The sequence below is a fragment of the Aegilops tauschii genome, chromosome 7 (genome assembly GCF_002575655.3).
Source record: "Aegilops tauschii subsp. strangulata cultivar AL8/78 chromosome 7, Aet v6.0, whole genome shotgun sequence".
NCBI lineage: Eukaryota > Viridiplantae > Streptophyta > Magnoliopsida > Poales > Poaceae > Aegilops > Aegilops tauschii.
Window position 1 is genome coordinate 116,123,274 of NC_053041.3, and position 17,898 is coordinate 116,141,171.

Consider the following 17,898-nt stretch of genomic DNA (forward strand, 5'->3'; position numbering starts at 1 on the left):
GCGACAAGCAGGTGGTGGATGTGGTAATCCTTCTCGTTCCCCTCCTCTCTTAGTTGTAGTTGTTAAGCAGAAGATTTAGTAGATAGGGTTTTTTATTGTAGATTTGTGATTGAATGCGGCACCCCCTTCTGCTTGTTAGGGTTTTTTGATTGAATGGGGAACCCCATTTGAGTGTTAGGATTTTTTGTAGTTGATTCGTGGTTGAATGCTAGAGAGATCATAATGAGAGTTAGGTTTTTTATATTAGAATCTGGATTGCCTCATGTGCTTAGATTTTGTTATATGCTGTATATGTTGTTAGATTTGTTTTGCATATTCCCTCAGTGGCCACGGCAGGGGCTGAGCCGCCATCCAGTGTATGTATTAAAGTTGATATTGTACAAATGAGGTTAAAATCCTACTTTGTTCATTTGATGTCTATCAATTAATTGTTGAAATGAACATAGTACGTTTAACTAGTGCACAATTTCAAAATAGTTAGGAGCTTCACTTCATTATCCATAAACTAAAATTATAGGTAGGTTTTATTTTTGATCTGTAGGATTGCTGTACTTATAAAGTAAACCATAAGTAGATTTGCTAGACATGCAACTATGCCAGATGACCAGGTCATATTAAATTTATGTTGCATAACTCCATGAATGAATGTCATACGAAATAGTTTCACACCTAGCACCAAAAATTGCACTAAGATTTCCTTCCCTGAAGCTCATGGCATTACAATATACTATCCAATATAAGGTTCAGATTATAGGGCAGCAGATGCACCACTATGGACATTACATGAGCCAGATGAAGTAAATGCAATTACTTGTTGTCAACCAATGTACTACCTCCATTAATTGGCAGACCTGAGCACTCACAAAATTATTGTTGGTGCCCAGTCTGGCATTACAGTTTGAAGGACCACAGTCAGCATGATCTAAAATTTTAGTTTGACCAAGCTATCATTGTAGAATGCTTGACCTTTGGATAATTTTAGGTCAAAGTAACATTTTAGGTTATTAGAAGCACATTGCAGATTGCTTGACCTTTGCATACTATGTTATATGTAGTTAGTAGTATAATTGAATTAATTAGTTGTATTGCAGAATGAGGAAGCTGCTGGCAACAAGAGGAAGCTGGACATCGCTGGGTTCGACGACCCGTCTGAGTCTGAAGACGACGAGGAGGTAACCCCAAGTTGTTTTTGGTCTGTTTATTAATCTGTGTGAGATGTTGTTTGTTGATGATGCCCTATATGAATGCCTCTAAATTGGAATGTTATATAGTTTATTCATTGATATCATAAAGTTGTGTTGTTTGGTCATTAATTAGCTCTAAATGGCATATTTGTGGTCTTTGATCATGAAACCTTATCTGAATGCACATAAATGGAAATATTGTGTTGTTTGTCCATTGAATTATTCTAAAATGGAAAGTTTTGTTGTACTTTTAATTAATTCCTCTGAAAGTTGTGTTGTTTGTGCATTAATTAGCTGTAAATGGGATATGTGTGATGTTTTTTCATGAAACCATATATGAATGCATATAAATGGAACTATTCTGTTGTTTGTCCATTAAAATCTTCTAAATGGAACTATTCTGTTGTTTGTGCATTAATTAGCTGTAAATGGGCTATTATGTTTGTTTGTTCATTAACGGGCAAGTAAATGGCAATTATTTGATGTTTGTATGTGCAGCACAACTAAATGGGAAGTATGTATTTATGCAAATCAATTGTATGTGCAGTACAACTCTGGAGATGAGGTGGAAGAGTGGAACCACAAGTCCTTCATTGAGCATGAAGCCAACAAGATCAGGGAGAAGGGGAAGGCGGCGTACTACAAGTGGGGCAAGTTCAGGTGCCCATACTGCACCACTAAGCCAATTCCCAAGGATGGGCTGTATGAGCACCTTATGTCGCATGCACGCGGTGTAGCGACGAGTGGGAACGACGTGAAGATCTGGGCAGAGCATGCAGCCCTCCTAAAGGCTATGGGTCCCATCTAGTCACCCTCTGTGAAGCTGGTAGTGGTACTCATCATCAATATAGTTGATGATGTTTAACTTTTGCGCTAGTATGGTTGTGAACTGTGAATCTGGAAGGTGGAAGTGTTTGTGAACTGTTAAGTAGTATGGCAGACTCTTAAGTAGTATGGCAGACTCTTAAGTATGGCAGAGACTTAATTAATCTAGTATGTCTCTGAAGTATATCAACTGTCTAGATGCAGGTCAGCTATGCTTTGTTGCAGTGTTTATATTCTGATGCTGCAATGATCACAGTAGGTGCTTCAATGTTGCTTGACTGATGAGACATGCTGCATACAGTGGGCATGTGCTTGGTAATGGTGTGTGCAAATAAAAAGCCTTATCTACATAGGATAGATAGTAAAAAACATTGACTTGAGGTTTTCATAAGTTAGCATGATCGAATCTTCCATTACAAATATATTATTAAATTTAGAAAATGTTGAAAATCATTTTTTGTCAATGTTCTTAAGTTAGCATGATTGAATATTCCATTTCAAATATATTATAAAAATTGGAAAATGTTCAAAATCCTTTTTTGTCAATGTTCATAAGTGAGCATGATTGAATATTCCATTTCAAATATATTTTTAAAATGAGAAAATGTTGAAAATCCTTTTTTGTCAATGTTCATAAGTGAGCATGATTGAATATTCCATTTGAAATATGTTTTTAAAATTAGAAAATGTTGAAAATCTTTTTTGTCAATGTTCATAAATTAGCGTGATTGAAACTTCCATTTGAAATATATTATAAGAATTAGAAAATTTTGAAAATCTTTTTTTTTCAATGTTCATAAGTTAGCAAGATTGAATCTTCCATTTCTAATATATTTTAAAAAGTGGAAATTTTGGAGGTGGTCGATAAAATCACCGCCTTCTGGAGGGACCATTTGGTCAAACATACATGGTGATTTTTTGCAGTCAGTCTATAGGGCATTTTTTCGACCACCTCCAAATCACCTCAATTTTGGCACACATGATCTCTTGCACAAACAATGCTAGGTTTCCAAGGTTTTGTATTTTTTTGAATTTATAATGCCCTCTAGACCGACTGCTGAAAACATCGGTCTATGCCTCAAGGGGGCATTGTAAAATATATTTTTTCAAAAATTTCTTTCATAGACATGTTTGGCACATGTGTGTCACCATGTACAGGAAAATTGGGGTGATTTGGAGGTGGTGGAAAAATTCACCTTTTTTCAAAAACTGGCTTAAGTTAAGACCAAATGGTCCCTCCGGAATGTGGGCATTTTTTCGACCACCTCCAAATCACCTCAATTTTGGCACACATGATCTCTTGCACAAACAATGCTAGGTTTCCAAGGTTTTGTATTTTTTTGAATTTTTTTGAATTTATAATGCCCTCTAGACTGACTGCTGAAAACATCGGTCTATGCCTCAAGGGGGCATTGTAAAATAATTTTTTTCAAAAATTTCTTTCATAGACATGTTTGGCACATGTGTGTCACCATGTACAGGAAAATTGGGGTGATTTGGAGGTGGTGGAAAAATTCACCTTTTTTTCAAAAACTGGCTTAAGTTAAGACCAAATGGTCCCTCCGGAATGCGGGCATTTTTTGACCACCTCCAAATAACCTCAATTTTGGCACACATGATCGCTTGCACAAACAATGCTAGGTTTCCAAGGTTTTGTATTTTTTTGAATTTTTTTGAATTTATAATGCCCTCTAGACTGACTGCTGAAAACATCGGTCTATGCCTCAAGGGGGCATTGTAAAATACTTTTTTCCAAAAATTTCTTTCATAGACATGTTTGGCACATGTGTGTCACCATGTATAAGAAAATTGGGGTGATTTGAAGGTGGTGGAAAAATTCACCTTTTTTCAAACACTGGCTTAAGGACCAAATGGTCCCTCCGGAATGCGGGCATTTTTTCGACCACCTCCAAATCACCTCAATTTTGGCACACATGATCTCTTGCACAAACAATGCTAGGTTTCCAAGGTTTTGTATTTGTTTGAATTTTTTTGAATTTATAATGCCCTCTAGACTGACTGCTGAAAACATCGGTCTATGCCTCAAGGGGGCATTGTAAAATAATGTTTTTCAAAAATTTCTTTCATAGAAATGTTTGGCACATGTGTGTCACCATGTACAAGAAAATTTGGGTGGTTTGGAGGAGGTGGTGGGCAATGTCAGTTCGGAAACTCTAGTGATACTTCCTCAACCAATGATGCGACCCAGGGACCTTCATGCAAAAACTAGGCACCTGCATGCAAGAGTCGGGGACCTGCATGTGAATAGTGATTCATCAAGGCCTTGACAGCTGCTGGCACAGCGGCTGCCGCCCGATTTGCATGCAGCAAAGATGAACGTGCATGGAGGTTTCTCAAATATTTCCAAGCACACCCTACTGGGGCCCGCTTATTTAAAAAATACGTCAGTCATTAATGATCTCTAAATGAAGAATATGCATGATGATTATGAATATGCGTGACAACCATAGTAAGGGTGAAGAATCATATTCATCCTACAATGAGGACCAACGCTTGCTAAAATCACCTCAATGAAGGTATTTAAGCAAGTAAAGGAGCTGGTCGAGGGGCGAGGTGGGACTATTTTTAGTTACACGAGAACAACGCGCGAGATCGTACGTGACGTGGGCCGTCCGGAGCTGCAACCTCGGATGGGCCGGTGTTTGGGTTGACGTAGGAAAATGGCCTGCCATGCATGAGCCATGCAGACCGTGGGATCGCGCGGGAGATCCGTCTGGCGGCCGTGAGTGCGTGCAGAAATACATCACAAAAATTATTCTACTCGAAAATAACAAGTGCTCCATGCTAGCCCTTATTCCTATTCGAAATACATCATCATTCTTAAAGTTGGACATCAAATGATACACACAGAAAATGAAAACGAAAGATGTGGAACTAATACAGTAACATGGCAGTACAACCGCACTTCACTAAATTACTGTCACGATGAAATAGAATGTAAAGACCACGTCACACAAAGCTGAATGGCACACGACTTTCTCTGGCTCATCGTCAGTTCATGCTGTATGTAGATATCACAGTTCAGCCTCGAGATCCTACACAGAAGAATAGAATAAATCACATGGACATCAATTATGAGTAAAACACATGCAAAAAATAAATATGAACATATTTCGTACCTATAGAAATTTAGCGCATTTACGTCGATTGTGACCAGGATTCTTGCAATAGCCACACATATTCTGTGATCTTGACTTCCTTGTCTTTGCCTGCAGCCTTTTCTTCGGTGCACCTCGGCCTCGCACATGCACGGGATCCAGAACCTTATCAACTTTCTCCGAGTGCGGCATCAATGGGCCAAACCTAATGCTGTTATGCTGAGCATTAGTTGACTCCTTGCTGTCAGCTTGTTCAAAACTTGATTGCTTGCCATGATGTTGTGCTTCCAAAAGCATCTTTAGACGGTGATAGTCCTCATCAGAGTGGCATGCCTTGAAACTTGCGGCATGACTACAATTCCGCAACTCGCGGTACCTCTGCAGGCTTACCGAATAGTCATACATCTGGTTTTTTCTGGTAGGTGCGTATGCACATTTTGCATTCGTAGTCCACCTAGTGGGAACACAACAACTGGGCATAATTGTTTGTTTTAAAATCCCCAATATGTAAAAAATGTGGGAACATGGTGTGCCTGCGCATTCCAGCTTACGGCAAGAACAACTCACCCTGTGCAAAAGACCTCCTTGCTCTTCAATGCGCACTCCAAACTTTTTATCCATTCTTTCCTGCTTGGACACAACATAAGTGGAATCTTCTGATCCATCTAGTATCTCTCTGATCTGACATTTGCTGACAGCATCTATGCTCCATAAGACCATCTTAAAGACACTAGGTGTGAAAACTGTTGCGGCGTGTTTCTCAAGCGGCGAAGCATTTTCCTCTGTAAATGGAACGGACTGCAAGGCTTCGACGTCTTGGAGAGCTTTGTTAATCCGTCGCGACGCAAGGCAACGCTCATAGTGCTCTAGCATTTCAAACAACGACATCTTACCCTCAAGATGCGTATGTAGCACGGAGTTCAAGCTCTCACTCCTCTGATTGCTGCTCAATCCTAGGAAACAACGCCCCTCAAGATATGGAGCACACCACAACTTTCTCATCTGATACATCTGATGCAGCCAAGACTCCTCACTGGTTACTTTATTCCGTTGTAAGAATTGTATCCATTTTATCTCATGCTCTTCAATGAAAGAAGTATCATAAATGAAAGATGTGAATTCCTCCTTTACGTCGTCATCATGCAGATGGCGTACAATGTTCTGCTGAATGTGCCATATACATAGTCTATGGTTTGAGTCTGGCCAGACCACCCTGACTGCTCTCTGCATTGCAAGGTCCCCATCTGTGATCACAGATATCGGATGCTTCTGTGCCATGCAATCAGAAAAGGTCCGCAACATCCACTCGTATGCCTGGCTTGTTTCATGAGAAATTATACCACAGCCAAAACTAACAGTGCTGCGGTGGTGATTCAACCCGACAAACGGCACGAATGGCAGATTGTATTTGTTGGTTCTGTATGTGCTATCGAAAACAATCACGTCTCTGAAAGCCTCGTAGTCAAGTCGCGACTAACTATTAGCCCAGAACAGTCCCTTCAGATGGCCATGCTCGTCTACCAAGTACTTGAAGAAAAAATCCACATCTCGCTCTCGCCTCGCCATCATGTGCATGATCACCGTATTAGCATCACCGGCACTGATTGTCTCCTGCTTATTAGCATGGCAGAAATTATAAATGTCCCTCTTTATGCATCCAACCTTATCAAATCCACCGTATTGAAAGCACAAAATATCCATAATACGGTATTTGCGGATCCCACATTTTTCCATGTCCGCAATGTCCGCTTTCTGCTCATCGCTAATTCGTCTGTGCGAACGCAGCAGACAAGAAAGATCCCGTGGGGCTAGAGGATGGCTGTGCTCATCGATGAAATCCTTGACAAACCACCGACCGGTTTCCTCTTGTCTCGTAATGACCAATTTAGCATTACACCCAACACGAGTTAAACTTCGTGGCCTCCTCTTTCTATCTTCCATCTTTCTTTTCATGTGCTTCTCTTCGCGAAACCCTTCACGACTACACACAATTTTCCTTAAAATTATGTATTTGTTGGATCCATCCCACTCAACGTAGCTTTTCCTCACACTAAAACCTTTTTCAAGAGCATATTTGTTGTAGAATTCATAGCCTTCAGCCTCACTATCAAACATCTTGCTGACAACATTTAGATACTCGAACATACTCTCATCACTTGCATACGCCATGTCTTCCTGCATATGACATGTGAGGGAAACCAATCATCAACATCTTTCTGTTTATCAATGTTGCAGGTGTAAAATAGCTCATAGGCAAAGACAAGTGCATGGAAAAGACTTTGCTCGTTTGACATGTGAGGGAAACCAATCATCAACGCCCAAGTTTAATTCCCCGCAAGATCGGACGGCTAATAAAAATCAGACGTGATCAGAGATGGAAGTACTGCTAAATTGAATTGCATGCACTAGGGAAACCTAAATCGATGATGACTAAACAAATCTAAGTAGGAAGTGCAGGCTACGAATCAAAGTAAGTTGAGATTCAGGCAATTCATACCTTAAGATGCAAGTCCGGAAGCGATGGGATCAGTGGGGGGCTTTCTCCTATACCGCCGCCGCCGTCGCCACCGACACTGCCGCCGCAGATGTCACGCCTTATTCTTCTTCCTGCCGCCGACCACGTCTTTTATAGTGAAGGGGACCAGGAGGAGGACGAGAACGACGCCGACGACGGTGAATTGGTTCCTCTCGCCGGGCTCGTCGGACAGAAGGAAGAGGACGAGAAGGAGGACTTGACCGAGCTACTAGATCTAGACGTGGTTCTGGTCGTGGACGTGATCGGTTGAAAAAAAAAATTTAACCCCGGACCATTATGCCCTTCTCTGATTAAACTAATTAAGTTAATTCATTTTTAATCCCCCACCAGATCAGACAGCTAATAAAAATCGAAGGGGTAAGTACTTGAAAGTACTCCCAGTACCGCCCCAATCACCGTAAAGGAGCTCATCCCTCAAAATGGCTTTACCTTCCACCCCTTCCATGGTTGCATCAGTACTTTTGTCTTCCAACTCCTGTACAATAGGACATCTCTTGAAATCAAACCAGCAGTACCAAATACATAGTCAATCTGATAAATAAGACTCTAGAATAAATTTTAACATGGCAAGCACAGTACAGGATGTTTGCTGTGGTCCTGGTCCTTGTCTTCTGGAAATCCAGAAAAATACTGTGTCATGTTCCTTGTCTTCTGAAAAGCAAGAAAAAAGGCATGCGTTATGTTTACGGTCCCTTTCAGCAACTTCGCATCGGAACCCTTCACGGCATGTGATTTCTGGGAAAATCTCTCAATGTGCTTCTCAATATCGCTGGCTTGGTAAGTGTAGCAGTAACCGCTCTACGTTCATCGTTGCAGACAAAGTACAACTCAGGTTCACAATTTTTCTAGATCAAATGTTTCTGAACCTAGGGATATGTATACAGTTAGCAACTTTCTTACCGACGCAATGGTCATGGTCGTGGTCGCGGCAGCAGACGCCGAGGTCTTCACGGCGCCACCGCTCTCCTTCCACGTCTCCACCAAGTTCAGAGAAAGTGCGGCAGTGGCGGACCCGTCACCAGCCTTAAGGTCTGTCAGCTTTCACGCCGGCCACGGTGGCCAACCTCGACGCAGGCTTCGTCTTCTTCGGCTGTGCGATGGTGGATGCCTTGCTCTCCCTCGAAAACACCATGACGGCCACCGTAGACCCTTCCCTGCCCGCCGGCATGGTTGCCATCGCAGGCATCACCTTCCCGTCCAGCCCGCACTCGCCGGCTGCCTCTTCTGCCACCCGCTATACAACTACGGGGCTCCTGCTTCCATGAAAACGCAATATAATTTATATTCACCAAGAAGCAACAGAAGTAAGATCACTATATTAAATCCTGTTGGACCATTTATGCCGAGATACATACGGAGCAACACATCGGTTAAATTAAATCTAGCAATATAGTACACTTGGCACCGGGTAAACCCCGGATTAAACAATGTGGTAGATAGTTGTTTAACTGAATGACTTGTTAGTGAGCTGCTAGAAATGACTTGTTAGGCTTTGTGAGATTTTTCTCTATATACCGAAGTATGCGTCATTTCTCTCATAGCACCGATTTTCCCTTGAAAGCAAACAACCGATCCTTTTCTTCTTACCTTAAAAAAACAATTCACCCTCTCACTCATCGCACGATGCAACGGTCACACTCACATCTCAATTCCCTGGCGTGCTCTGCCCACCACGGCTTCTCATTGTCGCCTCCCCTCAACGCCACGTCATTTAGCTCGCACCTTGCTCTCAACGGCACGCCCCCTCCTCTCCCCTCCACGACATCCCAGGCCGATTCCCGGTGCCAAGGACTGCACACCATCGTAGCCGAGGGTGACCACCACGACGACACAACCTGCTTCTCACCGCAACGCTGCACCTTCTCCAACAGCATATTCCTCTGGTGTCTGTAGATGATGGATGCTGATTTGTAATTGCCAAAGAAACAACCGGTGTAGCTTCCTGTTTGACAACATAGTAGTCAGAGAAATAACCTTGCATACCTAGTTCACATGGTCATGATATCATGATTAAATTGGATTTCTTTTGCTATGATAATAAAATTAACCATAGTGGACTCTACAGTTCAGAAAGAAGTGGTTAATTTGGCGCAAGATAGATAACATAATTCTGAAAAAAAAACTCCATATTTTTTTAGGCAAACCATAAAATAATTTAGTTAGAGGAGATAGTAAATAAAATACCCCTTCAATTCTAGAATTGTTATAGAGGCGTCACAACTATGCTACTACTGCACAAATCTATGAATTTTTTTGAAATTAAATTATCACATCTAAACTCAAAACATCGGGGCATCCTTAATTCATACATTCAGAGCAATGCAAACCTCCTAATCGAACATGCTGGACCTATGTTCTAGAAACTTCTAAAAAAATTGTAAAGAAATAGCAGATTCATGAACCATACATGACCTGATTAAGCCCTAGTAAGGATAAATCAGTGTCTATATGAATGCAACCACGTACCTTTTATCTCTGTGTCTTTTACGTAATCCAATTCATATGATACCCTTGGGTTTCCTGAACTTGATGGGTAACAAACAGTCTTCAAATATCCCGAGGGAAGAAAATTATCTGAAAGCTGCACTCTAACCTGCAACAATAAGGGGAGAAAATTAAAATACACATTTGCTAGCAAAAATGATCACCATGATCTTAAAAAAGCAAATAGAGCATTATCGTTCCCACAACTGCAAATGACAGAGTACAGCAAAACTGGAAGTACCAACCATCATATCTTGAAATATGTTGTCTACATCATCGACAGATCTAACAAAACTGAATTAAGTTAGAAACCTGATCAGGTGCAAGCTTGCAGTATGGAAGTAGATCGATCATGGGTACAAGTAAGGAATTAAATTCAATATTGAATAACCTCCTCACTCATCTGTGGTGCTTTTGCAAGAAAGGGATTAAATTCAATATCGGAGAGTAGATATCTTATTTTAAGCTTGACTTGATTCTATTCTTAACTAAATTCTGCAAAAAATAATGCTCGCGTTCTAAAATTTGAGTCATCTAGCAAAATGTAGTTCAATCTATAAAGTTGTTGGTGCAGGCATCTACTCTGCCTCTAAACCTCCATTTCTCTTTCTGTCATGGTCATATTTTTGCAGAATTTAGTTAGAACCATCAAGTGAGCTTTAGTTAACTCACAAGCTTATATGCATCTAGAACTTTAAGTTATACTCAAATCTCTACAGAAAGGTGAAAAAACATGCAGGAACTAAGAATAGACCGTGAACTTCTAACAAAACCTCAAAACTGGCACATGAGGGGACATATCCTAATATTGAACGTAAGTCGGCATGAAGATGTCCGAAGATACAAACTTCATGTAATTTATCATGAAAATTGTCCCTGATACAATCTAAAGTCCAAATTTTCATAAATCTTTATTACATAAAAAAACTTCTGTTTTCTTTGATTAAATATGCTTACCAGACCTCTCCAACAAGATGCACCCCTTCAAAATGCTTTATGAAGCTGACAGATATAGAAAGCATGTAGCCATACCTATTCTTGTGCATGTCTTCACAGCTTGAGAATAACGAGATACCAGCAGAATACTAATAGTTTGCTGAGTGCTAACCACCTTGCGGGCTGAATAAACACGATGGTCAAAGTCCTAATTAATTCAAACACAAACAACATAAAAAAATTGAGATAGAAGCCACTTCACACATACTATTCTGAATCTGACAATCAATTGAATTGGCGCCTTTCTATTTGTACACTTATAGACATCTCAAATATCACAAATTACAGTTCAGATTTTGTTCACATACTCTAGTAATTACTGATAGTGAAAAAATGGTTTACAAATAGAACGTGGTGTGATCTTCAAAAAAAAGAATAGAACCTGGTGTGTTGTTTCTTCAGCATCGCGTTACTACAACGGGAAGCCATCGGCCTCCTTCCCGCTAGCTCCGAGAAACCGCATTTCCATTGTCGGGGTGCCGGCGTCTTCTTCAACATGATAGCCCTCCCTCCATCTGCTTCTTGCTGTCTCCAGTTGTGCCAGCATCAAAGAACCATCCACCCCTAGCCTCGGCGAGTGCGCTGAATGGGCGACAGCAGAGTGAGAGTTGGGCATGAAGATGCTATCACATGCCTTGGTGATCATGTGACCTGTCAGACAGCAGTGTAACGGATAGGATCGGCGGTCACGCCATCCCCGGATGCACAGTTCCTCCGGTCCTTGCCCGCCACAACCCAGAGCCCTCCGCCATGCCCCATCACGACTCAGAGCCCTCCTCCATGCTCCGCTCCTTAGAAATTTGTAAATCTAAGAAGTCAAAATGATCCACTCATATAAATCTTGCTGTGAAGTTGCTTCTACACGTGAACCTAAGAAAAAGGGGCACCATAAACTATAATTAGGCAAAACTTGTGAACCTTCTTAGTCTCATACCTGAAGCTACAAGGCCGTTGTGGCACCTGTCAGACAGTATACCAACAGATAGGATCGGCGGTCGCGACATTCCCGAATGCACAATTCCTCCGCTCCTTCCCCGCCACAATCCAGAGCCCTTTGTCATGCGCCGCCGTCACCCAGAGCCCTCCTCCATGCTCCACTCCTTAGCAAAATCAAAGAAGGCAAAACAAACCACACATATAAATTTTGTTGTGAAGTTGCTTATACACGTGAACATAAGAAAAAGGGGTACCATAAACCAAGGTTGGAAAAAGCGCTAGGCGGTAGGTGGGCAGTGACCCTCTGCCTAGCGCCTTGCCTGCCTAGGCGTAGCTTAGGCGGCCCATGGCATTTCGTACGGTAGCAGGTTAGGAGGATAATTATTTGGGTAGATTTTGTACCATAGCAGGTTAGAAAGACAATGTGGTGATAAAAAGGATAGACTTTGTACTATTGCAGGTTAGAAAGACAATGTGGTGATAAAAATAACATACATCAGGCAATATGAAGAACTAAATATAGTCTATTTAATGGGGCAACACGCCCATAGAAATATCAAATATTCAAATAGATTAGAGGCAAACATCACACAAACCCAATTGGCATAGCATTATAAATTATGAGTTCAACAGTTCACACATCAAAATGAAGTTCTTTAATTCCTAGAATCTTATTGGGAAGACTTCTCTCACAAGTCAAAAAGGGAAATTCCACATGGACGCACACACAAACGGTTCGACTCAATGACATAAAGATATAATATATAAGAAGTACTTAAGAAAAGACACCTGTTCATTTGGGTCTCCTCAACTATCAATATCCATTCTCCTCATCTGAATGCATCTCCTCCTCATCATCAAAATCCTCTTCTTCAGAATCAAATTCTTCTTCTTAATAAAGTTGTCTTGGTCTCGCACTTCTATGTGGCTCGAGCAGTTCATCGCCTCCCATTGCTTCTCCAACGCCACTCCCTGGCATCCCTGTACTATTCATCTCCTCCTCATCTTTATCCATATAGATGACTTCTGCATAATCATCTCCGCCCTCAAAAAGAAAACCTTGAGCTTCAGTAGTTTTAGCGGATAAGAGGACATCAGTGATCTTCTTCTCCTTGATCATTTGTTTCTTGGCCATCATTCTCGAGTTGAATTGTATGAACACAAGAGAGTTTAGATGTTCTGTAGTTAGCCTATTTCTTTTCTTCTTATGAATCTACAACAGGAAAAAACATAAGGATTAAGAACAGGGAATGTTTTGACATGTGATGGACTAATCAAGCTAGATGTGAGATTAGAGAGTCAGGAGACTAACATTTTCGAAGGTACTCCAATTCCTTTCACAGACTGAAGAACTTGATGTCAATGAGAGGATTCTCACAGCCATCCTTTGTAGAGCTGGTGCTTCAGTTCCATAGAGCCTCCACCAAGATGCTATGAATTAAAGCACAGAATCAAGTTAACAATGTATATTGCATAAATTCTGAATATATATTGAATAAATTAGACTTCACAAAATCAGAATGCATACCTGCATTATAATCAAAATTTTGACAACTCCTCGCAAGCTTCTTTGCAAATGATCCTTCTCTATTCTGGAATCTCTTTAATTCAAAATTGACAGCTTGATCTTGTTTGTCATCATCACCATAATAAAAGGTCTCCACACAGCTAATGAACCCTTCCGCATTAAACTACAATTAGGCAAAAATTGTGAGCCTTCTTAATCTCATACTTGAAGCTACAAGGCCGTTGTTATCATCAACCATTGCTGCTGTATGTGTGTATATTGGTATTCAACCTCAATTCCTCACAATTTGTAAACCAAGCACATACCAGTAGCAGCCTCGTTGATGGTCTTTATCACCGTCTGCTCCCACGAGGTCATCACAAGGCAGCCGCTGCTCCTTCCCATCATCCGTCGTCTCCATCTTCCTCGGGCCCACGGGTTCGAGCAGGATGCCAACGACGGCCAGAGGGGCGGCGACGCGCATGCCGGCGGGGGGAAGGAAGAACAGGGGCGGCGGTGCTCCCTCCTGGAGGAGGGAGGAGCAGGGGCGGTGGCATGTGCATCGGGAGGAGGCCGGGAGGGCATGGGCGACCGGGAGCGAGGGAGGAGGTGGGGGCGGGGCGGCGCCGGGATCCAGGCAGGTTAGGGGTCGGGCGGCGCCGGTAGTGAGGGAGAAGGTGGGGGCGGGGCGAGCCAGGATCGGGGGAGGAGATGGGGCAGCCGCCGGGGAGGAGGTCCGGGGCTGGCGGCGAAGGGATCTGGAGGAATCGCTAGGTCAGGAGGAACGGCGGCGAACGACGTGCGAATTCCTTAGTGTTGGTTTTTTTCGTAGGTTTTTTTTGTCGATTTCTTTACGGTTTTTTTTCTCGATCATCTGTGTAGGACGTGGGAATCGACCGGGTAGGAACCTCGCATGGGCATCGTTTTTTTTTCTGGTTCGGCGCTGGAACGAGGGTGGGATCGTAGGTACCTGGGAGGTGGGATCGAGGATGAAAAAAAACCGTCTCTAGTGGGACGAAAATTGACCGGCGGAGCCTACCAACTGCTCCATTAGGAGTAGAGATATGAAGTTGTACGATGAGACAGTAACTGTACAATCGCCTCAGCGCGTATATAGTAATCGTATTCACTGTATTCTTAAATATAATGATCAAAATGAGCATACATCATAAGTACAGTGACCACTGATGCATTTTACTCTTTTTAAAATTTAGAACTTACGACGTAAGTTTCATAAACTTGTCAATGTAAGTTATGAACTTGTTGATGCAAGTTTGGTAAATTACATCTATGTCATTTATATTTAAGAGCATTTACAGCAAGACATATCAAATCTGGCACCCTATACGTTCATGGACGTGTGGAGACGCGTCTGCGGACAGTGATCGATCAATCCTCAAACCGTCACGTCCACAGCCATGTACCTCATATCCGGTAGTCTAAATCTATATTAGACATGCAACATGAAAAAACTACGTAGATGGTCAACGAAATAAACTACTCAATAAACTAAAATAAATGTAAATTAACGGGGTACTAGCATTCAGAATGACAAAAGCAGTGCTCTCATTTCCCTAGGTAAGTGTATTTGCATGGTAATACGTGTCCATTCATATGATAAAGATCAAAGTAAAAATCACGTAAGGACTGACATGACAAAACTGAAAAGATACTAAAACACATCTGAGTTTGATACCAACATCACCTGCCTACGGCACCACCACGGCAGACACTGAAGAATAGAACGACGAATCACCTCCTCACACGAGCTCGACGCGGCTCCATCGCTGATATGCAGTTTTGCGGACCACCAAGGTGGCTCCCCAAAGGTGAAGCCATTGCCGTAGAACGAATCAGACTGGGGCAACACCCCGGACACACCATCGAACTCCAGATCTGACACCCCACCACGACTAAGACGCCGAAGGAGGAAATCACACCTGCCATCCATCAACCACGAACCCAGCACAAGTTCCGTCTTTTAGATGTCGCCGATGCAGACCACAATCTGCATCCGCTCCTGGACTATCTCCCAAGCTCTGCGCCGACGCTAGAGCAGACGCCATCGCAACGGCGAAGCCCGAGGACACATGTCCACCACGAGGATGCTGCCGCCACCACACCATCCTTACTTGACCAGACTGGATTCCAAATCCATCCCCGACGATAGGACCAATCGTCTCATCTGAGTAGGATCTGAAGAAAATTTATTCAGCGCCTCCATCGTCGCCGTCGAAGCCAAGACGGTAAACAACCTAAAATACTAAGCTACTTTGGCCTTAAACTGTCCACATCAGTGGATCCGGCGACCCCCTCACCGCCGACGACCGAGGTCGTCGACGGAGGGGAGCTGCCAGAGAACGGTGGCGGAGTGCGAGTCCGTGGCACACTGTATTGTTCTTCCATCTCCTCCCTAGTACACTGTATTTTACTTTTATAAAGTTAGTTTTTTAGTCATGACACGCTGCTAAAATATGTGATGCGTCATTTACTCTTTTCGGGTACTCCATGTCATGCGCTGAAAAAGAGCATCGTATCATCAACCAAATGTTATAAGCCACACCGCCCCTCAATTAGGAGATGAATAAAACCATAAATCTGGCAATCTAATTTAGGGCTCTCAATAAAGTATTACCATCATATCTGCCAGTATGTTAAAAAGCAATAGGGACAGGGGAATTACCCTGAAAATGCCTTTGCATGTTTTGAAAATACCCATTGTTCTATTAACTTTCACACCAACACCCCCTCCCTAAAAAAAGAGAGATCCTTTTGCTTGGTGTTGAGTAAAAAATTAACGATGGGACCACCGAAGGATGTTCAAATTTCGTAGAGTTCTTCTAAATCAATCTCAAAGTTAGTACTTCTTCTTAGAGCATCTCCAACAGACGTGCTACGGTGCAGCGTGAATTTCTTTTTACAGCGCCGAAATAGCCCTTTTGCGCGTCGGACCACACAATTGCTTCACCAGGCGCTGAAACTTTTTAATGCGCCCGAGCGCCGCTTCTGCAGGCGCAGCAAAATAGAGCGCGCGCGCCCAGCACAAACACCATTTTGCATTAAATGTGAAACAAAGAAGATCAAACACACACAAAATAAATCGACAAAAGATAGTTCAATTATTATTACAACTCAAACAAATAATTAAACTTCAATACAACAAATAGTTCATGACCAATAGAACAAATAATTCAATACAATACAACAAATAACAGTACAACAAACATACAACATCATGCGTTTTGTCGCCCATTCCAGGGCCAACACTCCTCGACTAGATCCTTCTGAAGTTCATCATGTGTTTCGGCACGTCGAATGGCACGATAGGAGGCAATAAAGCGGGCCACCCTCTCAACCCTTCTCCGCACTAGAAGTGGGTGTCCCATCAACTCATACTGAGAGTAGTCCAAATCTTTCCCACGCTCATTCTTGATGTCATGTTATGCATGATCACACAAGCGCTCATGATGTACCAAAGGATATTTTGATCCCAAAATGTAGCCGGTCCTCTCATAATAGCAAATTGGCCTTGCAACCACATCTTTCCTAACTGCCGTCTGAGCATTGTGGAAATCAAGATTTTTCTTACCTTCCTGTTTTTTCAACGGCTTCACAAATGTTTGCCACTTTGGGTAGATACCATCCACAAGATAGTAGCCATAGTTGTATGTATGGTCATTTGCTACAAACTACACCAGTGGAAGTTCACCATTTGCAATCCTATTCATGAGTAGTGACCATCGAACAACATTGATGTCCTTCAAAGATCCTGGCATTCTGAAAAAAGCAAGCCAAACCCAAGTCTCCTGATCGGCCACCGCTTCAAGGATTATAGTGGAACCTTTTTCTGGCTGTGGAATTGTCCATGTCATGCCTTAGGACAGTTCTTTCCAACTCCAATGCATGCAATCTATTGAGCCAAGCATACCTGGGAACCCGCGAGCTTTATTCAACTCCAAAAGCCTTGCGGCGTCTTCAGCATGGGGAGCTTTCAAATATTTCGGACCAAACACTTGCACGATTCCAACCGCGAAACGCTTGACACACATGATGGCTTGGCTCTCACCCATGGCCAAGTTATCATCAACTAGATCCGCCGGAATACCGTATGACAACATACACAAAGCGGCGATCACCTTTTGAAAGGTGCTATGCCCGAGTTCTCCGGCGGCATTCCTCCTTTGCTGAAAAACCGATCATGGCTCGCCAGTCTCTCTGCAATGTGTTTGAACAACTCAATGCTCGTCCTAAAACGGCGTCGAAAGTAGGACTCGGGGTACGTGGGATTCTCCGCAAAATAATTCCTCATCG

At 42.4% G+C, this 17,898-nt stretch overlaps 1 protein-coding gene across 9 annotated transcripts in view; it reads right to left on the minus strand.

The window, feature by feature from the left end:
* The window catches only part of LOC123495077 (uncharacterized), a 43,343-nt gene extending 28,928 nt beyond the window's left edge, over positions 1 to 14,415 (minus strand). For 2 of the 9 annotated variants that reach the window (XM_073503296.1, XM_073503300.1), the window contains exons 1-12: positions 13,914 to 14,383; positions 13,609 to 13,771; positions 13,393 to 13,511; positions 12,870 to 13,293; positions 12,079 to 12,244; positions 11,527 to 11,952; positions 11,181 to 11,267; positions 10,131 to 10,257; positions 9,252 to 9,606; positions 8,565 to 8,917; positions 8,244 to 8,462; positions 8,094 to 8,139 (exon numbers count right to left, since the gene is read on the minus strand). In XM_073503296.1, the coding sequence (XP_073359397.1) occupies positions 8,094 to 8,139; positions 8,244 to 8,462; positions 8,565 to 8,579 (280 nt within the window). In that variant the 5' untranslated portion in view covers positions 8,580 to 8,917; positions 9,252 to 9,606; positions 10,131 to 10,257; ... (5 more) ...; positions 13,609 to 13,771; positions 13,914 to 14,383. Of the gene's footprint in view, positions 1 to 8,093; positions 8,140 to 8,243; positions 8,463 to 8,564; positions 8,918 to 9,251; positions 9,607 to 10,130; positions 10,258 to 10,393; positions 10,434 to 11,180; positions 11,293 to 11,526; positions 11,953 to 12,078; positions 12,245 to 12,869; positions 13,294 to 13,392; positions 13,512 to 13,608; positions 13,772 to 13,913 lie in introns of all 9 variants that reach the window. The other 7 variants (XR_012188799.1, XR_012188800.1, XR_012188798.1 and 4 more) reach the window with 7 other exon arrangements.
* Positions 14,416 to 17,898: the final 3,483 nt, after the last annotated feature.